General features: G+C 37.2%; 2 protein-coding genes across 5 annotated transcripts; both read left to right on the top strand.

Moving 5' to 3' along the window:
• Positions 1-2,304: 2,304 nt before the first annotated feature.
• LOC134869753 (atrial natriuretic peptide receptor 2-like) lies at positions 2,305-14,956 on the top strand. The gene is made up of 23 exons (XM_063891636.1): positions 2,305-2,379; positions 3,035-3,125; positions 3,831-3,963; positions 4,263-4,386; positions 4,502-4,606; positions 5,387-5,489; positions 6,020-6,165; positions 6,367-6,439; positions 6,791-6,935; positions 7,326-7,412; positions 7,516-7,659; positions 8,304-8,425; positions 8,638-8,782; positions 8,976-9,024; positions 9,104-9,211; positions 9,500-9,619; positions 9,813-9,906; positions 10,247-10,334; positions 10,523-10,662; positions 10,916-11,068; positions 11,562-11,660; positions 12,721-12,812; positions 13,651-14,956. The coding sequence occupies exons 1-23, from the start codon at positions 2,335-2,337 to the stop codon at positions 13,759-13,761; spliced, it is 2,517 nt and encodes an 838-aa protein (XP_063747706.1). The 5' UTR covers positions 2,305-2,334; the 3' UTR covers positions 13,762-14,956.
• A 203-nt stretch (positions 14,957-15,159) lies between these two features.
• LOC134869831 (afadin- and alpha-actinin-binding protein-like) lies at positions 15,160-21,826 on the top strand. 4 transcript variants are annotated; one of them, XM_063891759.1, is made up of 14 exons: positions 15,160-15,244; positions 16,928-17,049; positions 17,282-17,430; positions 17,560-17,763; positions 17,883-17,993; positions 18,120-18,255; positions 18,353-18,428; positions 18,762-18,942; positions 19,194-19,341; positions 19,666-19,802; positions 20,097-20,270; positions 20,450-20,567; positions 20,839-20,986; positions 21,081-21,826. In XM_063891759.1, exons 2-14 carry the CDS (start codon positions 17,031-17,033, stop codon positions 21,226-21,228), a joined length of 1,749 nt encoding a protein of 582 aa, XP_063747829.1. In that variant the 5' UTR covers positions 15,160-15,244; positions 16,928-17,030; the 3' UTR covers positions 21,229-21,826. The 4 variants fall into 4 exon arrangements, with proteins under 4 accessions (XP_063747829.1, XP_063747831.1, XP_063747827.1 ...); XM_063891761.1 differs by having other exon boundaries at positions 17,279-17,430; positions 20,100-20,270; XM_063891757.1 differs by having other exon boundaries at positions 17,279-17,430.
• The last annotated feature ends 458 nt before the right edge of the window (positions 21,827-22,284 follow it).

The following is a 22,284-nucleotide window of genomic DNA, read 5'->3' as shown; positions in this document are numbered from 1 at the left end:
TCAAAAGTTTATGAAATTTACACATTTCATTCAGCAAGATAATCTTACTAAATAAACTCCACTTTTATAATTTTTGAAGGTTAAATGCATTTTGTGTCTTATTTAGCCACTTTACTGTAAACGACATTTTATCTAATATAAAAGCTTAAACATTCACCGGTGTGGTGCTAACCAACATATTTAGAACACTGGGTTTAAATCTCTTAAACCAGTAAGTGTAAGTCAAAGACCTTATCTCAGACTCCTAACCAAAAACCCATTGACTTCATGACGGATGATGATGAAGGGAACTGGAACTAAAAAAAATGTTGACTCATGTCTTGGTTATAACACTCATCCCTGCAGCAATCTATGGTTGATGAAGTACCGTTACTTGAGATTTCTCAAGAGCTGCCACTTTAGGAGGATTAACTCCATTCAGGCCAATTAGTGGTTGACCTTTAGTTTCCAGTCTCTTACATTATTGTCGAAAGAACTGGAAAAAAATAGGATTGACTCCGAGCAACAAGATCCTGCTCTCAATTAGACTGCAAAACACTTGCAGCAGTAAAAAATAACCACATGCTTATATATTTTAATACTAATATAGTAAAGCTTTCTGTGATTGACAGTAAACTGACACCGTTTGAATGCTCTGTAAATTTCACCGGTTAACATTTTTAACTTTGTGTGATGCATTTTTAACATTAAAATGTTATAAACTGCATATTATGTGCTTTAAGATGTCAATCACAGATTGATTTAAAAGAGTGATGTTTAATATGACATATAACAGGTGGAAGCTCGCCTGTAATTTACTGTAATCATCATGAAAGTATATTCCAGGTTACCTGGTTTAACAAGATTTCTAATTGCATGTTAAAACTCCTTTTATTAATCCCCAAACACGACCAGCGTCCTATGACAGTGGAGGAAAGGTTCAACACTGTATAAAACAAATAACATTCCTTGTAGAAAAGTACTCAGGATGTCAACGGTTTCAGGTTGAGCTATGATGTGATTAAAAGTGAGTAATTTCCATTCAAAATAATGCTGTTTTATAGAGAGTACTGTATTTCTTCCTCTGCAGAACTGTTGTGAGTGCTTCATGCTTCTCTGGTTCTGCATTCCCAAAAAAACATGAACTGTAAAGTAAACTTGTGTGCTGTTGTAGGCCTTTTTTTTTTCTTTTTTTACAGCTGTGCTGTAATTATGCATTCTTTAAGAGCCAATTAAATTTCACAGATGTTCTGAAATGCTGTCTTTTGGTTTGGTCTTAATCTTAGGGCAAACAGATGTAGGCAGAAAAGTGAAATGTTTAACCAGCACACAGAGGGTGTGCTGTTATATAAATAAACCCTATGCCATAAAGGGCAAGACTATAGAGGCCTATAGTTCGAAGTTAAATCATCTATAATTTACAGAATTGACTGGTTTCTCCTACAAAGTTCCCAGCTCAGTTTCAACTGAACACATGGATACACACAACCTGACAAACGGCAGCAAGGAGTTTGACTCGTCTCAGACTGTCACAAGCAAGAGCTTCTTGTCTATGAGTACTATTTTGTCTGCGCAGTGATACCATAGAAAAAACAGGTCCTACTTCAAACTGCTCACACTGTCTTTGAAAGAGACGTTGAGTTTTGTAAAAAATGTTTGCCGTATTAAGTGTCTCCTTCTATTATATTGGAGAGAAGGCAGACATCTCTACTGCTGATATCTCCAACACTGGGAAGCTCACACTAAAACAGTTTAGATGTATAAATTGCCCAACAGGAATACATTTTTTGAAGTGAACTGTCCCTTTTAAATTGCCTTCAATCATGTCTACCAAGGTTGAATGTTATAGTTAAATGTCAAGTTGATAAAAAAAAGCCAAACTTTCACATGTGAAATAACACTAATTTGAAGCAAGAAAGATGTCACACATGCAGAAGAAGACCTACAACCTCAAACAGCACCCTGGTTGTGAGTTCAGGTGCATCAGAGAACTATGAAAGATTCTGACCTCTTGGAGTGAGCTGAAGCACTTTTTCAACAAGTACATGATCAAACTGTGATTGGAGAGCCTCCTCTACTGATTGGACAATTAGGGACAAGGCGGGGGGGGGGGGGGGGACTCAGAAAAAAGGGTACTTAAGCTGATACTTAAGATGACGCAACACACACACACACACACACACACACACACACACACACACACACACACACACACACACACACACACACACACACACACACACACACACACACACACACACACACACACACACACACACACACACACACACCCAGTTGGTCATTCATTCAGTTAGTCAGTTCAGAGTGGGTCCAGCCACAACAGCAAACGTCCTCATGGCTCTACGGACAGCCGCATCTTTTTACCTGTGTTTCCTGCTGGTAAGTTCTCACATAGTAGAGTTTTATTAATGAATACACAACATATTTAATTCCAGAGAGGTGATGTGGACATATTGCCACAGATGTTTAGGCGTTACCTGTTAATGGACAGCACAATGATGTGAAATAATGGCAGGAGTGATGCATTTTTTGTATTTACACAGAGGAAGGAACATAAACTACGGTGTAAACTGAGTGTGTGATTTTCACATTTTCATTTATAGCTGAGGTTCCCCTCTTGCTTTTGTTGTGTTGTCAGAAACACTTGTTGCTGCAGGCATGTGGTCATGGGCTTGTGGCGTTTCTGTGTATTGCTTGGTTACTTGTCAGCTTCTTGTGGGATTGATTCCCTTGATTATAAATCATTCTGTAATCTTGAAAAAAAGGAAATACTGTTCTTTTCCTTGTTTGTATTCACCATAGTTCTTTTGCTAGTGAAGTGGATGTCAGCTGCTTTTTAATTTGTACTATTTTATCACTTTGGGATAAAGCTCACATGCTTTAAGAGTTGAGTTGTGTATTTAATTTGTTTACATGCTCACACTACAAGCCCTGCCTCACTGATACAATACTTTACACACATAAAGCTTTTGAAATGTGTTTACACACACCAAAAAATATTTTATATAAAAAAGCTTCCTGTCTTTGTCTGCAGGGAGTAAATTGCTGGCATGATTTGGACAACACAGAGTACGATTGCTGGCCGCTCAATGGTCCAAATGATTACAACATGATTAGCTGTGGTGGTAAGTTTTTAATGAATGAATTTGTCTGTTTCAGTTTTTCATTGCATTAGATCTGTAGTTGCTTTTGGTGATTTTATGTGAGTATTTATTGTAAAATGACATGTTGGTTATGCTCTTAAACTCCCATGTCTACAATGCATACTTATAGCTTGTTATAATCTGCTTAAAGCACTGCATTATTATTGTTGTAAACATTCATAAATCTTCATAATGTTTTATAACAAGTTCACAAAATATAATACAACACATTTTAAAGCATTTAAAAAGATTTTTAAGGTCAAGGGTCATAATATTTCATAATTGCTGGACATCCACAGACATTTAAGATGTCATGATATGATCATCATTTATTATAACTATCCATCCATCCATCCACCTTCTCCCGCTTATCCGCCAGGGTCGCGGAGTATCATAACTATGGTCATTATATTGCACTATGATCCCTGTAGATAAACATGTTAGTATGTGACAATTACAGTAAGTAATATGATTCTTCACCTTATATAAAATGATAGTTATACAGTGAGCTTCCAACGCCTTTCCCATAGTAGCTAAAAAGAATAGAGACAACATTTACTGCATTTACAGAAGGAATTACAGTGACCTAGTAGGTGGGGCTCAACAGAGTTGTCTGCAAACACAGCACACAGTTCGTACTCTTTTTGAATGTGTATATGCAGGTGACGAGCATGTGTGTTGTCACAGGTCTGGAAATGGCCTGGGTGCAGCGTCCTCCAGAGAAAGTATCCAACGGGGAAGAGTTCAATGTCTCGTACACGGTGACGGCCTCAGATTCTTTCTACGAGTATGCAGTCAGGAACAAGATTTTCCAGTTCAGGTGAGAGTGTTACATAAACACCTGGCATACTAAACCTCTGCAATACCCAGAAATACACACACAGACACAAAGGAGAATAAATCAGATTAATGATCAATTAATGATCCAGCTACTCCTCAGTGTTGAGCTTCTGTAATCAAACGTCTTTTATTTTCATTTACGTGCCCTTCATTTTCCTGTTTAAGCTCTAAGAAAGGCATGAGGAGCTGCAGTTTTTTGTTTGTGTTCCCATTGTAAATAGCATCCCGGGGATTTGTGTTAATTCATTTTTTTGTTTACCAACGCATGTTTTCTTCTAGTAATGCGTCAGAGGCCAAGAGGTTCTGTCATGAACACGAGTGCCCGGCAAACTGGAACAACGCTAATGACATGAACTGCTGCGTTTATCATGCCAACATTCACTCCTGTCCTCTTGGTCTTATGGTAGGTACACCTTTTAAAAGCTGAAAAAAGGTTTTACCAACAAAAAAAGGAAGTGTCTAAAGGACATGTTTTGAATAGAACCTCCTGAAACTGAAACAGTGTCATCTCTAAGCAGAAAGAAGGAGGCATATGTGGCCCGTGGATTCCTGACGATGGTAAAATCGTGACTCACACTGTCTCCCAAGCAGGCAAAATGTCCCAGAAATACTGGACTTCAAAGGTGAGCCAACACAAAACAAAACTTTTCAAAAGAATGGGTAAAGTGTGTTGAGGTTCGGAAAGTATGTGTAGTATTTCTTTCAACCCTATATCCCTGCAAATACTTCATTTTAGTTTATTTACACACAAAGACACAACTGTCCCAAGACATTCAAAGAGTCTGTCAAAAGGCAGATGTTTAACTTTTCTGTTGCTAGGGGAATTAAATTACACTTCACAAAACATGAAATACATGCAATACAAGTGACACATTCTCTGTGAAGCCTGACCTCTGTTATGCCGGTTTGTCATGATACAACATGGCACCAGGAAGTAATAACTTGTCTGCTAGAAGGAAATTGACGAAAAGAATCACTTTGAGATGCGACCTCTCAATTTATTATACAATTAAAGAAAACCAAGTAAAAAAGACAATTCATATTTAATACAATGTTGTTATTGTGTTTCAAATTTGACAGCATATCCTATACAATGCTAAAAAGGCATATAAGGACAAACAGTTATTTTATAACTGAATCATGCATTTACAACTCGGATTGGTTTCATATCCTTTGGATCAAGACATTGTACAATAAAGTATGATGGTTAGCTGATAGTTTGTTTGCTTTGTAATTTGTTTCAATTATAATAACCGAGGGACGGTCAAGCATAATTTTGTTGTTAGAGTAACTAATAAAACAATAAATGTGATTTATATTGTTGACTGAGAGTATCTAATATAATTACAGTACAACATAACTCTTCCACAGTATAATTTCTATTATGGTGTTTCTCCATAAAGGTGGTGTTGATTCATGTCGGAGTCACCTCAGTCATTGCTCATGTCAAAATTGGCGAGATGCACGCAGCGCTGGAGTCCAAAGTGCTTGTTGTCAGTGCTCAAGGTCAGTCTAAGTTTCTATTTGTGTACATCCTGAATCCTACAGTAGGTGCTATATAATACCTGGGCTATGTGTGGCCATAATCTAATGCTATATAGTATTTGTACAAACTCACAAAATATTTGCTGTGTTGTCTATTGAGCAATGCAGAGTTATTTAAATAAGTTGCCTTTAAGGGAGTAAAAGCACACACTAATGAACCTGTGCAGAAACATTGATGCAAATGTCAACTTGCATGGGACTTTGCTGTAAGAAAAGCCAAAAACAACTGGTATACTATTAGCTGTGTTAAAAGACAATTGAATCTACCCAGCAGTATATAAATAAGTTACATTGATATCCATTTTTACCAGCTGAAGCACCTGGAAGTACAAATTAATTCATAAATATTTATAAACCAATAATATAATATAAAGTATTCTGTTGTGATCAGTTTTGGTCGAATTAAGGTGCAAGACTTTTGCTACTTTTAATTAAGTAAACAATTTATAATTTGTGAAACCTCTCATATAAAATACATGGTTGTGTTTCAGTGTGCGGCGATGAAGTCTGCGAGGTTGAGGAGAACTGTCTGAACTGTCCTGCAGACTGCGGCATCTGCCCGATGTCCATCGCTATCAAGGTGGCCATCGGGCTGCCTGTCGCTCTCTTTAGCAGCGGCTTCATCTTGACCATGGTGGTAAGTCTGTGTCACACCCACACACGCACGTACACACACACACACGCAAGCGCGCGCACACACACACACACACACACACACACACACACACACACACACACACACACACACACACACACACACACACACACACACACACACACACACACACACACACACACACACACAATGCTAATGTTTTTCTTAATCTCTTCCTTGCAGTGGATCCAGTACCAGAAACAGAGGATGCTTTGGGATGAAAGCTGGATCATCAACTACAAGAGCATAATATTTGGTAACATGTCTCATGCTGAATCGGTTTCGTTTTGCAGAGTAAAGCTTTAGATGTTCCCTTTATTTTAGGACTGAAGTGCTCTATAGGAATGGATAACTTTCATTTGACTTTAAAGCAACAAGATTATAATTGATATACATTCGGTATCTGTTGCTATCGTCTCTTTCCATGTGTCCCTTGCACCATTCTCTTGAACTTTATTATTACAAAATGCAGTAATGCAAGTAAGAGTGGGTCAGGCCTATAGATTATTTACCCACCAATAAAAGTTTGCTCCTTTGCTGCTTTTGTATCTCAACCATAGATGAACAGTAAACTGACCCTGAGTATAAAACTGTCTTCTGTCTGCAGGTCGAGCGGGCCTCATGGGCCTCGGCAGCACCATGAGCCTGCAGCGCATCAGGAGCAACTCCACCATCAGTCGAACCACAGATTTGACCGTGTGTACCGGAGTCAACACCTCCTTCAAACAAGACTTCATCCAGCCAGGCCTCTAGTAAGAAATGTCCCTTGTTTATGAATTTATATAAATTCCTTTAAATATTCATCGATAAATTATTTTAGGGAAGTCATTTTTGACAATTCATTCGTGAGACTTTTTCCATCTTTGGAGCATTGGAGTGTCTGAACTATAGATTATAAGTTAATCAGTACGAATAATGAATAAATATACATACAAAGTATATAAAGCTTTAGTATCTGAAGTGTCCGTTAACTTTCCTGAATCGACTGAAATGAATAAAAAATGTCTAAGGAAGGCAGATACTAATCGGTTCTTGAAATGATGCATCCTCTGCATGTCATACTGTAGATAATAAACAATGAATTTTGCTTCAAAAATTGTCTAAATAATAAAGTGGACTTAATAAGTTTAACTGTCTTGAAGTGATGGGAGGACGGTGGCAGTGAAGCACATCCAGAATAAACATTTCACGCTCTGTAAAACCATCAGGAAAGAGGTGAAAGAAGTGAGGTGAGAGATATACTGCAGAGGTAGAAATACCAAAATATTTCCCTACAGACTGAATAAAGCCTCCCCAAACCCTGCAGCTAATGTTATTTTTCATATTGGCTAGGCTGCTGGACCACCCGAATCTATGCAAGTTCATTGGCGGTTCTATCGAAGTTCCCTACGTAAGCATTATCACAGAGTACTGCCCCAAAGGAAGTCTGTCTGATGTCCTGCTGAATGAAGACATCCCCATCAACTGGGGCTTCAGGTGAGAAATTACCACTAAAAAAACGAAAACATTTACCATGTTTATCATATTCTTCCAATCTCTTAAATAGTAGAAGCTGTTGTGGAATGGAAGTGGATTTACTTTAGTTATGTAATTCAATACAAATTTGGGGTACTTTACTTGGGTATTTTAAATGCACTTTCTACATTTCAAAGGGGATCACACTACATTCATTTGACAACTTCCGTTGCTCAAAAGAAATGTACAAAGTGCTTATGAAATAGGACAACTTTTTCTTATAAATAAAACCAACAAACAGCACCTATTTGGTTGAAAATGCCATGGTTCAAGCTTTTTGAAAAGAGTTGCTGCTTGTCATTTTCCTATAGAAAATTATTTCTTAATCATTTTCAATGTTTGCTCTTGTCACTTTGGGCAGCCTTTCAGATTTTCATTAATTCCTTTAATGAGCAATGAGGAATAGCTCCATTTCAGACTAAAATTCACAATAGCCCATAATGCAATGCAAGCTACTTGAAATACTATGCCGCAGTATATTACAATGTTGTGGGATTGGCCTGACCCACTGTTATTTATTATATGCCCTGAAATTTAGCATTGATTGAAAAGACATGTGAAAAACACAAGAACAGTAACATCCAAGAGTGTTGTTCCCCATGTAGGCTGTCATTTGCCACCGATATCGCCCGCGGGATGTCTTACCTCCACCAGCACAAGATGTTTCATGGGAGACTTCACTCGAGAAACTGTGTTATTGACGACCGCTGGGTGTGCAAAATTTCAGGTGACAAAATCCTGCAGCGTCAAAGCGTTTTGCCCTTTGTTAAACTGTGTTTTTAGCAAACACACATTTGGGACAAAAGACACTCAATGTAGTTTAAGTAACACAACAAACCTTCCTCTAAGAATCATGCAATGTCATTATCAGCAAAGTCATTATCGAGGCGAAGAGAAAGAAAACATCCCACCTCTTTGTATTTTTCTGTTTCTCCTCAGATTACGGGCTCACAGTTTACAGACGGGAGGACTTTGAGGCCACCAGTAATGGCTTCAATTGTGGGAATGTGAGTCGTTTATACTGTGCCCCAGAGGTCCTGCTGGGAAGCAGCACCAACATGACGGTAGCAGCAGATGTCTACAGGTGTGTTTGAGTGTCACAGTATGGGCAGTTAATTGTAGTTTTGATCGCACATTAACATTTGATAAAGTTCATTCAAAGATGTGGATATTGAGATATAGTGGACAGGCATTTTCATGTACATGCTAAATTTTGAATCTTGATCACATTGTAAACATACATGAAAGCAATCTCTACTTTTTCCTCCTCTCCTCAGCTACTCCATTATTCTGGTTGAGATTGCAACTCGCTCTGACCTCATTTCAGTGAGTATGACAGGCCTCTTTGTAGATTACAACTTTCATTTCCTTTTAATCTATTGTAACCAGCAGTCCTCTCCAACAGGACCAGGCTGAGGGAGTCAGGGTGGATATCACATGGCGCCCCCCTCTGCCTGAAGTCAAAGCAGGGAAAGCAGATACTGACTGTCCCAGTCAAGAAGACTACTGTGAGGTCTGACATGCACATTTTGAAACTATGTATGGAGAAAATGCGGCAATGGTAGTAACAATCCTGTTATTCTGAATTGAATTGGCATTACCAAAAACTAAGAAATGCTATATTGTTATTATCTGTCAACCATGACTGTTTAAACATATCAATCAATGTGTATTGATAAGTTCTCTGGAACACTCAAACAGCTTATCAAGAAGTGCTAAATTGTTATTATCTGTCACAACCATGACTGTTTAAACATATTAATCAATGTGTATTGATAACTTCTCTGGAACACTCAAACAGCTTATCAAGAAGTGCTGGAGTCATAATGTCACCACGAGGCCCACGTTTGAGCAAGTGAAGAAGAATCTTGACAAAATGAACCCACACAAAGTCAGCCCTGTGGACATGATGATGAACCTGGTAATTACAGCCCACTGAAATATGGTACAATAAAGCAAAAATAACATTGGTACAATATGATGATTTCAATTACCTTAAAAAGTTTTAAAACATTTGGTATAACTTGGATTCATTTCTGTGAACAGCAGTGCTATAAGAAATTATTATTGTACCATCTGGATGGTTTTGAGTTTCTGAGTTTGTTTAACTGCAGATGGAGAAGTACAGCAAACACCTGGAGGCCATAGTTGCTGAGAGAACACAGGATCTTCTTCAAGAGAAACAGAAGACAGACAGGCTGCTATACAGTAAGTCAACAAAACGGTGCATAGTGAAAGACTTACATGGCGCTAATATTTCTTACCAAGAACGCTTGTGCTATGGACTAGTATAGATTTGAAGGACTTGTCTTGGGGACATTGCATAGCTAAAACGGCCGTGGGTAGTACAAGAAAGGTTGGATTTGTGGGTGACAATATGTGTATGCTTATGTGCATCATATAAAAGGCACCAAGCATTAGACAGTCAAATGTGTTTGCTGTCATCTAGTGGTGACAAAGAAGCAACTCCATCATTCCTGAATCATTCCATTTCCTCAAAAAATAAATTGGGGACTTTCTTCTTTTAAGCAATGAAATTCCCTTGTAGGTATGTTACCAAAACCAGTGGCTGATGACCTTCGTCAGGGTCGAACATCAGAGGCTCAGAGCTACTCCAACGCCACTGTCTACTTCAGGTTTGTGTTCTTAACACACACTTACAGTTATAAATGGCCATTCGTTTGATTGTAAAGTGTCTGGAGAATAACTTGTTTTATCACCAGGGATACATTTAGATTGTTTCATCTCTTGGAAAAAACATGCTCATTTTTTAATTGTAAACATGTAAAACTAGAACTAACACTGTATTTCTCCCCTGTAACAGTGACATTGTGGGCTTCACTCAGCTGTCAGGGGCCAGCACTCCCCACCAAGTCGTGAACTTCCTCAACCAGCTCTACACCAGTTTTGATGACATTATTGACAATTACGACGTCTACAAAGTGGAAACAATAGGCGATGCATGTAAGGATGATATAGTGATTTTTAACTGCTTACAAAAAGTGAAATCTTTTTGATAAAGCACAACCATTGAAATACTTTATGTTTTAAATAAGATAAAGAGAAATCTGTGTTGAGATGCAGATACACAACTGAAATTGATTATTTAAAATCAAAAACCAAATTACCGTCTAAAATATCTGTTTTCATATTATATTTAATGCATCCCTCACTTCGTATTTTGTCTCTTGTCATTAAATACTGACTTGTCTTTCAGACATGGTGGTCTCTGGGGTCCCTCAACAAAATGGCATCAATCATGCCGGAGAGATAGCCAGCATGGCTCTTGATCTGGTCAGTGTCTGCCACGCTTTCAAGATCCCTCACAAACCCAACACACAGCTGCAGATACGCGCCGGCATCCACTCAGGTACTGATGACGTTTCACCTGAACCCACCTCCTTTTCCCGGAGGGGTAAATAATGATGTTTGGACGAAAAACTGACAGTTTTACAATGATCAAATTGTTAACAATTAGAAAGAACACTTTTTTAAAGTAAAAATCTAAACATTAATACTTTAAAAAAAAGAAAGATCCAAAAATGTATTATTTCAAGGTAAGATCAAAGATTTTACATTTCTTTTAATTAGATTTTCCACATCTGTTCATTAACTATTAATTTTTCCTGAATCACTTTGTTTGGGTCATCTTTACGTTCAAAGTGTTAAAATGACACTTTTTTAGTATCTTTTTTCTGTTTAAGATTTTTATAAAGAAATATATGGTGGATGAAAAGAGAAAATAATGTCAGTTTAACAATTAAATTATAATTTCAAAGTTTGTTCCCAGTCATTGATTTGACTGCGCTATGAATCGGTTGTTTTTCTAAGACTTAATGTTTGCACCTAAAAAAATCTCCCAGGACCTGTTGTGGCCGGTGTGGTTGGCACCAAAATGCCACGCTACTGCCTGTTTGGGGACACTGTCAACACTGCATCCCGCATGGAATCAACAAGTGAAGGTATTTATTAAATACACAGATTTTGACCAATTCATGTCTAAAAGTGGAACCATGTGTCACAGGAACATCTAATCAATTTCACATTTTTCTCTACATGACTTCTGTGTGTTTTAATTTACATCGTCCAGCATTGATTAAAATCTGTGTCTGCAGTGTTGTTGTAACTGGCTTCAATGGCATTTCAGAATTAGCCTTTGGCCTTTACTGCTGCCGCGGCTGCTCTCATGCCAAACAGATTGTGTCTGTGGTTGCTCACATGTACAGCAGACTGGTGTTACCACATGGAAGTATTACAGTGTGCTAATCCTCCGCACTAGGCTATTAGGTTATTATAAAAACACTGAACAACTGCAGGCTCAAAAGTGAAGAAACAAAAGCTTTAAAACCTACAATATGAAATAAAACAGAGGCTTCGTAAGGAAATGTTTTAAAGAGCTGAGGTTTGTGTACCGGTACAGTACTTTTGCTTGCCCAGTCACACGGTGACTTCATGCTTTGAAGTCACCGTGTGAAAAATAGATCTTGTATGTTGCAAAATGTACAAATTACATACTTGGTCTATGCTGTTTGTCTAACATAATTACAGAAGGGCCTTACAGATCTTACACTTCATTGTTGTTAAATGTATTATGTATATGCCACTTAGTACAGAAATACATTTTTGTTGGTATGACTTGCACATAATAATATATGGGATACTTAACTATAGATGGAAGTCAAAATGAATTGTATGAAATCTGTAAGGATGTGACGGTAATCATTTGATACAGAAACAATATAGTATACTATAAATAATACAAGACAAATACATGGTCATTCTTTATTTGATTGAATATGGGTAAAACATAGTGATTTTGACTGGCTGTTGATCATCTAAAATCATTTAGATTTTTAAAGCTGAAGCATGAAATTGACAAACCATGCATTAGTGTACATTACACACACAATTATGCGAAAAGATTACAAAAAAAGTTACAGCTGCTACAATAAATATCAGGCATGCATTGTTCATATAATGCAATATCAAATGTTGAGTATTTCTTTATAATCATGTTTCTAGCACTGAAGATCCAGGTGAGTGGTGCCACAGCCGAGCTGCTTCACACACTCAGAGGTTACATTCTGACCTGCAGAGGAACGCTTAATGTTAAGGTAATACTGTGTTGTTATGCATGATACATTACATATGTTACTGATGGGAGGGCTATACAACATTTAATATCTATTCATTAATATTCAAATATTTACCTCTAAATGTGTAAATGTGTACATTTCATTTCCATAGTTGCTTTTAAACACTCTGTTTGTGTAATGCAGACACGTGTTTCTATTATTTTGTCAATCAAATGAATATCAATCAGGAACTATTGCAGGACTATTGCATATAATTCAATTCCTACATTCTTTAGTTTATGCTGTAGAAGAGGTAGCTGTTTCTTAAAGACTTATAGATGCAGAGAGACACATTTTCAAGCTGCTAGCCCCCCTATTATCATATATTTATTGAACAAGGACAATGCATAAAAATGTGTTAATCTCAAAAAGAGAAGAGAAACGTTATGACAGATTATAGCTAAAATGCTCATTTCCATCTGCAAATATTGAACAAGACAAGGGATTTATAGTGTATGAGGCTGGGAAAAAAGGTCACGGTCCCTCCAAGGGAAAAAATTCTGGGTGTGTCTGTCACTTGCTGTGCTTTCATGGAAGTCTTGTGTAATTCAGTTACATTGAATCCTACCCTAAATGTAACCTAAGACCTTACTCTGGGTAGTGCCAGTGTGATTATGGGGGAGGGGTTTCTTCTCAGTCCCAGCGGACAGGGCGGCTGACACTTGTGATGTCTTGCTAAGAGATGGCCACAGCTGCTGCTCTCTGGCCCCCCCCTTCAACCCTAATGGCTTTATTTAAAATTCAAAGGGACACATGCTTTGCAATATGACTCTCTTCTCACTCTCATTCACTCTTTTATTTTTTCTTGACCAAACAGGGAAAAGGAGACATGACAACCTGGTGGCTTGAAGCAAAGAGAGACGACTTCACAGACCCACTGCTCAGAACATCTGATTCCTTAGGAGTCCCTGTGCCAGTTAGTGACTAGCTCTGGGTCAAGCTTAAAATGTGATGATAACTGGCTTTGTGTTGTGCACTTTAAATTGTCCAGTAAAGTATGTTGAGGTTATATGTGCAGATAATATGATACTAAAAGTTTATCATGAATTTAATTTCATACTTTACTGTAAATACAATAGTTGTTGTTACCAGTGAATTGTTTAAAAGTGGTGGTCATTATTACGACTCTAACGTTGTGACAAAAAGTGATGATGACAAATGCTCTGATAAAACCTTGTAGAAATAACTAGAAATGTCTACAAAAAAACTAAAAATATGCAGAGGATCATGCCAGAGTTGGGGAAATCCTTTTTGTTTTTAAGTTACACATTATCATTATACTGTTGTATAGCTTTATTTCTAGTTTTGCATCTAAGGCACTTTACTTTTTTCTGAGAAATTAAAAGTAAAGGAGATATTCACTGCCTGAAATTTAAGATTTCTTACAGTAAATACAATCAACTGTATAGCTTATTACTTAGATAAACTCCATTTGAATCCTCACAGATCAAACTGGCATCTTTTGCACAGGACAGGCATAGGTATAAATAATAAATATTTATCTGTATTCCAATTATGGCACCAGTTTTATACATGATGCTCACCCATGCTGCGTCTTGGAAATAGAAAAACTGAGTAATAATGCCATTAGTTTGAATTTGGTGTTTCTGCTAAGATGAATCGTCATGTATTTTTAATTCCTAAATTATCCTTAAAATGAGTGTACAAGTAGCCTATTTTGGAGTCAAATTGTGTGTTTTCTCTGCTTCACACACTCAGAGGTTACATTCTGACCTGCAGAGGAACACTTAATGTTAAGGTAACGCTGTATGATATATTATGTATGTTAGTGTTACTGAAGAGAGGGTTATAAAACATGAAACATCTTATCATTAATATTTTAACATTTACATCTTTGCATTTGTAAATCAGAATTTATCTAGTGGCTTTTATTTCTGTAAGTTCAGATAGCCACTTGTATTTATTTATTTTATTTAGCCTTGTTGCTGATGATGTAGAATAGATTACTAGATCATGATTTCAACCCCTTAATGTATAACGTTTGTCAATTAAGAATGTGCAGTCTGCAGTATGGGTGTTGATTACTGTACCGTGCAATAAGCTATTTTATTGGATTCTTTCTTATATTCAATACATTGCATTAAAGTTACCCAAAATCATAATTGTGTTTATTCAACTGTTTTAATACTTAGCATAAGTCAATTACCATAATTGCAACGTTTACTAAAAAAAGAATTGCAATTGAAAACACTTGAAATACCTTATGCAGCAAAGAACCAATCATATTCAGCCGTGCTCGGTTGCTAGACAACAAACCAGCCAATTAGCGTGCTGTTTGGTTTGCGTGCAGTTGTGTGGACTGTCATTTGGACGGACATGGCTTCAGGAGCTGCTGGGTCGTGAAGCAAGGAGCAGACTGTTGCGGAATACGCTTAAAACCAAAACGTTAAGTAAGTAATCGAAATATTTTTGTATTCTCTTCTTATAGTGTTAACATTATTAACATCTACTTTCGTAACTAGTCAACTTGTTTGGCTGAGATTTGGTTTCGATGTCAGGTGGTTTTCGGGTCACTCAGTGGGTAGTTAACGCTTACAGACTGCTGTGTAAAGAAGCAGCTTAATGTTTGATTTGTTTTAATTTAATTGACACCAAAACATGATCTGATGAGTGAATGGTGTGCTGATCATGCATTAGGTTACACATTGTTATTAATATGAACAACACCTCCTTCCTTACATTTTTTCAAGGCTTTTCCTGTGTTTTGTTTGTTGCTTCTAGGACATTTTTAACTTGAATAATGTAATTGTTTTTGTTGACTTAACTGTTAAACGTAAACTAGGTTAACCTAGCTTAAATTCACTGGTGAGTGTTTTTACAGCCTTTTCTTTTTCGATTTTGAGTACAAATGGTCTGCATGTGTGACACTTTACAAACGTAGGCTACTTAAATAATGCCGTTAAACACCTAACAGAAAAACAATGCAGTCTAATAATTGATCAATACATGGCCATGTCATAAGTCTTACTTTGATTACGGTATCAGGATTAATAGACAATACACAAGAAACAGGCTGGTCATCCTGCATTTAAAAGACCCTACCAGACTACACAACAGCTTCTGCAGACTGTACTCCTCCAGTCACCTACCATACTTGACTAAAAAACATGTTTTACCTTGTGTTACAAAAAGAGAATGCAAGTGAACTTCCCGTGTGCAACTTTACAAAGTGCTATTCTTGTCTAAAATGCAAATACAAATAAAAGCATATCACACATAGCCCAGAGGGATCACACACATTTCCAAATGTTATACTGGAAGGAGTTTAACTAATGATCTAGGGGTAAACACTTGTTGAGTAGCCAGTCTAAGCAGCATAGGCTTGTTAAGCTCTGTGACTAGGCTTGCCATCTGTCTCGCCATGCTGATTAAGTATCACCCTATCTAAAGGGTAGGTCTCCTGAGATAAAGCTGACTCAAAGCCTTTTTGTGAATGACATATATAATACAGTACCTTTACAAACATGTTCTTCATAAAACAAGTTATATATTTATTAACTTAGTTTCTGCTCATTATTTGATATTATCATTTGATATCAAAGGATCAAGTCATACTGCAAAGTGTAGTACATTTTCAGTGATAGCTATATACACATGTCTATTTTTGGAACACATAGGATTAATCATACAGGAATAACAATGTTTCTGATTGTTTGGTTCTCTAGACCGCTCCACAGACTGTGTGTGTCTGGGATTAGATTGATCAACTGACTATAAAAGCATTGAGATTAGATGCCAGCCTGATCCAAGGCTGTAACCTGTTAAAAACTCCTGCAATGACGACTGTGTAATAAAGCGATGTCATCATCATAATAAGCTTCGTCAGAGACATTCTAGAAAGATCAATTTAAACATGTTGATTTAGAAATAAAAACATCGATGGCTGTCAGTACACATGTGATCACCGTTGTTTATGATAGATAGATCAATTAACTCTCATGAATCTTCTGTGCTTACACTCTCTCATCAAGGTTGTTGCGTGTTTCCACCTGTCATCACTACAAATTCACTTCCAATGCCTTGTAATCCCGACTGTGTTGAATGAGTGCTGCTAATCCGACTGTCTATTTCAGGAGCACTGACTGCATAAGTGGATCTTACACCGAGCATTGTGCGTCTTGCACATGTTGTAGACGATCCAAACACATTCAGTAGCTGGAAGGCTGCACTGCAACAATGCGAGAGTCTTCTTCGGGTGAGTATAGAGTTTGATACCTTTATAGATCTGTGAATGAGGCTCTGTAAATGAGACAAATATTATTGTACTCCATAGTTATTTATTATCACCTTTACATGTCACAGAATGAACCTATTATTGTTGTTATGTGACTAAAATAATCTCAGTTGTTATTATGTGTATGAAGGGGTTCTCTTGTCTTGTTACATTATCAAAAAGCCATAATGTGACTATTTTATTCCGCCAGAAGTCAAGGACATTCGCAGCAGCTCCGTTGAATGTAGACCATCTCCCATGAGGCAATTTAGCCAATCATCGCTGCCACTGAACAGAAACTACATGCTCAGTGACTTCTGCAAAGAGCACAATGTGCAGGAATGTCGATCTCATATCAATCAGGTAAGTAACATGACAGTTGTCTCTGATTTCTTTGAGTTATTGACATATACTGTACATGCTTGTAGTTAAAGGCTTGTATTACATGACTGCAGTGATCTTGAGTTCTCTCCTTTATTCTCCCTTAAACAGGAGGTTTCGTCTCTTGGCCTCCAACCAGTTTGGACGGAGGCGAGCGGTAGCTCAGAGATGAATATCATCGCTGTGCTAAATTGCATGTATGACCTGATTCAGTTGCACCACAGGGGCCTCCGGACCTTGGAAAACATGGAGGTGGAGCAGCTCAAGACCAGCAGCAATGTGGATTTCTTGCAGCTCAACGCAACCCATCTAAAAGTAAAATTAAATATTTTATCCAAATAAAAATATAAATAACAAGATAAATGTTTAACCAAAACTAAGCAAGATTGAACTATAACTCTTATATAAATGTCTATGTTGTTCTGGTACAATAGGAGCAGCTTGAACTGTCCAAAAGAGAAAACACGGGACTCCTTGAGAGAGAAAGGCAGCTGCAGCTGAAAGTGAAGACTTTGCAAAACTCCCTAAAAAATGAAAAAGAAGAGGTACTATTAGACTAACTACCTCAAACAATGTTGAGTGAATTCAAGAATAAGGGGTTCTTATTTTTGGGCTGAGGTTGATAAACATGGCAATTTTTGTAAATATTTGTTTATATTTTCTCCTGTCAGGTGCAAAAACTTCAAAACATAATTTCAAGCCGAGCCAGCCAGTACAACCATGAAATGAAAAGGAAGGAGAGAGAATTCAACAAACTGAAGGAGCGCTTGAATCAACTTCTAGTTGACAAAAAGGAAAAGAAACAAGGTACAAGAGATAAGATGCTCAACATTTTTAAATCAAACACCATCTTTACATTTAAGTAAAGCACATGCACTGAACATCTTGTTGTTGTTGCTTCCAGCCATTGATGTATTAAACAGCATTGGAAGAGCTGATGGGAAGAGAAGCCTTTGGAAAACTGTAAAGACAGAAGCCAAGTAGGTTTTCTTGTACTGGCTTTTTTGTTCAGTCATTTTACATTTTCTATGAACCTTGTCCTTAAAGACATATTTGCATGCGTAAAAATGTGAAGAAAGAAATAAACAGTGTAATGTGAAAATGTACTTCTCATTCTTCTCTTGTACATTCCCTCATTTGTCTGTTTCCTTGGTGCCACCCTATGCGTGACACAGATTTAGTTTAGTACCATAGGCTTCTAGCAAGGTGGCTGAATGTCACTGTAGTTTTACGTGATTTTCCCTGTAGATGTGTTATGTAATAACAATTGGAACAGATGAATGAACACAGATTATTGTCTTTGTCATCCCAAGGCATGAGGGCGAGATGTATAAGACTCTGCTCAGCGACTATGACACCCGACAAAGGGAGCTGCTGCTGGAAAATGCAGAGTTGAAGAAGGTGTTGCAGCAAATGAAAAAAGACATGGTGTCCATTCTGAGTTCAAGAAAAAATGCTCTGAAAGAGGACAAACATCAAGATGCCGGCATACAGGTAGGACGTGATTTTTCATAAAAATAATACGTAATTTATACATCACTATTAAAAAAACAAAATAGCTTATTGCACGGTACAGTAAATAAGTAAACAACACCATACAAAACGTACTGCAGTCTACATTCTTCATTTACACGTTTTAAATCAAGTGTTTGAAACATATCTATTCTACATCAACAAAAAGGCAAACCAAGTAGTAATAATAATAATAAAAATAATACAAAATAAAATAAAACATTACATTACAGGCTGATGCAGAGGAGGAAGAGGAGGTGTTTGATTCCAGTAAAGAAAGTGTGGAGCTATACTGTGATCAAGCCCGGGAGAAGCTGACCAACAATATTCGCCTCCAGTGGAGGAGACTTAAGAGCCATGTTGAAAGATTGGACAGCCAAGGTAATGTTCATGCAGCTTTCCCTGTTTGACCCTGATACAAGAAGGAATGTAACTTTGAATCATGTAAGGATTCCAGATCATTTGGATTCTTCTGAAAGATAGTGTTTGTAGAAACCTTGTGCAACCTAAGAGATGACATGGCTACAGAAGCATGCTGACATTTTATATTTATGAAGCTAAAGAAGATTAATTTGTATGGAAGCAACAAAATGACAGTAAATGGACTTTCCAATGATCCTTGCTTCCTGTCTCTGAAGAAAACAATATATAGAAAATGGTGGAAAACATAATAATGAAATTAGATTTCCTTGGTTGTTTGTTTAGCATCTTTAGCTCAGAGGGGCGAGAACAAAAACTCAGATGCTGTTGCCCGAGAGACTCATGAGGACGAGATGGACGGACTGAAGCTGGAGATCCAGCAGTGCAAAGACTTCATTCAAACACAACAGCATCTCCTGCAGGTAAAACTGAAATACGCCATGACATTATTGCCGTTAAGATCTATGAAGAGTTCATTTATTTCGTTAGGAGTAAGTAACATTGCTAAGACAACAATATCGTCACATTTTTAGTAGAGTAAGATTTTGTTAACCGCTAAAAGTATGGCTAGACACCTGTGGTTACTCACTCTCTCTTATAGTTTTAACTGAGCACTTACATTTAAAATCTTCTTTGCATGTTGAAAGAAGGTTGCTGTATTTTATTTATTAAAACTCTCTCTTCTTTTGTTAAATGCCCTCTTCTTTTTCTTGTAGCAGCAGCTGAGCTCTCCGTGTGATGAGGAGACTGCATCCCTGCTGAGTGACTGCTTCATGCTTCAGGAGAAAGAGCGCTTCAGAGAGGAGTGGAAGAGCCTTGAGGAACAAAGAAAGATATTTGAGAGAGAAAGGAGGAACTTTACTGAAGCAGCTATAAGACTAAGCCATGAGGTAATAAAATACATTATATTTCCCCAAAAAATTCTGTTCCCTAAAGTGTGAAATTGAGGGAACACAGCACATTCTAGTCTTTGTGTAAATTAGCAGTGTGCACAAATGACTGGTTAATATCTGTGTGCTTGTTTTTAAATTTTTCAAAATGTGTGATTTGTATCTGATTTACTTTGCAGAGAAAGGCCTTTGAGGACGACCGAGCACTGTTTCTCAAACACCAGTTTTTAAGCTTGAGTCCGTTTGCTGACACAAACAAACCCCAGATGACAAAATCTAAGAGTGCCTTTCTAATTTGTGAGTGATTTGTCTTTTATTATCCTTAAATGAAATATTAGCTATTAAATGTTGATTGTTAATTGTTATTATAAAATCTGAATTTGAAGATATTATTTATGATACTGTTTCAGTCAATTCAACAATGTGCCCATTTCATTACTTTATACAACAACTGCAAATGTAATCAACTAAATCACTTCTATTTTTTACTCTTTTCAAAATGTGTTATAATTCCTATTCCCTGCGTCATCTCTGACAAGGATTAATAACGCTCATCCTACCTTTGCAGCTAAAACAGAGGCTAGTGCAGAGACGGCTCCAGAAAACCTAATCAAATGCCGGTCTGGCACAACTTCCCCAATACTCAGATGTGTCCAACTCACACCCCCACCAACAGACGACCTACATCGCACATTTTGCCTTATGCCGGACAAAAGGTACAGTGTCATCATTCGCACCAAATAATTGCATAATGTAACTGTCAAATAATGCAGCTACTGTGTATCCCTAACTAATATTTTGTATTTTTAGATCAACCAAACCAAAGAGAAAGATTGATCACGGTGAAGAATCACGCATCTCTTTGAATGGAAATATCCCAGTTCAGCGCAAACAGTGGAATGACAGTGAAGACCAGAACAGCCACTCACACCCAAAGGAAAAGACCAGCTCAATATGAAGCCAGAGACTTTGAATCTTGTTCATGTCCATTGATTGTGGTTAGTTTGTGGTATTTTAGAATACACCTGAACTGTAAGGCCAAACACTAAAAAGGTAAAATAGCTGTTAATGGTTGAAGCCAAACAAGAGTTCTGGTTAGCTGCTGGTGTTCAGTGTGACTGATGGAAAATGTGATTGTTTCTTTTTAATTGTTTTTAATTTGTATTTATTTATTTATGATTTGGCTTATGGATCTGAGTCTGAGGCAAGTATTATTTTCAAAAACATATTTTTGTCCCTGTATTGTGATTTGCTTGGTCTATTTTAATGGTTGCTGTTGCACCTTAACCAACCTACACGTTGCTCCGCCAACTTTTACAGTTTTGTTGTTATCATGTTTAATTTATTAACTGGCACAATGTTTTAGAATGTAGAGTTAACGCTGCTCTTTTACTGAATGCAATAAGAAGTATTTTTTCTATAGTTTGATATAGAAATATGATAGACAACATTGTTAATTACAGAGAAAGGTGGTAAAGATAAGATACATAACATATAGTATCATATTGACATCAGAAATCTCATAGGACAATAAATTCTTCTCTCAATTTAGTCAACATGTGTTTTTATTTGATAGGCTTTATATAGGAACAATTCCTACTATCATAGTTTTAGATTAGTTATTCTAGACGATCTTATTTCTTAAAGTCTTTTTTGTACATCATTCAAACATGAGCTTCTTTTTGTATTCCTTTTTTGGCCTCTATGGCGTACAATTCTGAGTAACCTATCAGCAGAACTGGTTTGCCTCTCCTGGATGTATTCAGAGGGGTAAACAGTGAAGCAGCAATTCAGCAGGTCTGTTTAGAGGTAAGTGGTGCAATACCCGTCACATTTTCTCGTAATTCGGTTTTTTTAATTCAAAATACCTCATCTAGTTGATTTATTAGGGTCCGATGAAGTGTCGATAATACAGTAACGGTAAAGGGTTTAAAAGAGCTCTATCTCCGAAATGCGTAAGAAATGGAAGCGCTATTTGGGTAATTCGTAATATGTGCTAACGTGAGCAACATAA

The sequence above is a fragment of the Eleginops maclovinus genome, chromosome 9, assembly GCF_036324505.1.
Source record: "Eleginops maclovinus isolate JMC-PN-2008 ecotype Puerto Natales chromosome 9, JC_Emac_rtc_rv5, whole genome shotgun sequence".
Taxonomy (NCBI): domain Eukaryota; kingdom Metazoa; phylum Chordata; class Actinopteri; order Perciformes; family Eleginopidae; genus Eleginops; species Eleginops maclovinus.
Note: the sequence above shows the minus strand (reverse complement) of the source record. Positions and strands in the feature narration are given on the sequence as shown.

Bases quoted from the DNA above. Each gene is read 5' to 3' on its own strand.
- LOC134869753 (XM_063891636.1), top strand. From the start codon at position 2,335: ATGGCTCTACGGACAGCCGCATCTTTTTACCTGTGTTTCCTGCTG. The intron at 5,490-6,019 runs GTCAGTCTAAGT...GTTGTGTTTCAG, and splicing joins GCTTGTTGTCAGTGCTCAAG to TGTGCGGCGATGAAGTCTGC. The intron at 7,660-8,303 runs GTGAGAAATTAC...TTCCCCATGTAG, and splicing joins CCCATCAACTGGGGCTTCAG to GCTGTCATTTGCCACCGATA.
- LOC134869831 (XM_063891757.1), top strand. The intron at 17,431-17,559 runs GTAAGTAACATG...TCCCTTAAACAG, and splicing joins GTCGATCTCATATCAATCAG to GAGGTTTCGTCTCTTGGCCT. The intron at 20,271-20,449 runs GTAATAAAATAC...TTTACTTTGCAG, and splicing joins CTATAAGACTAAGCCATGAG to AGAAAGGCCTTTGAGGACGA.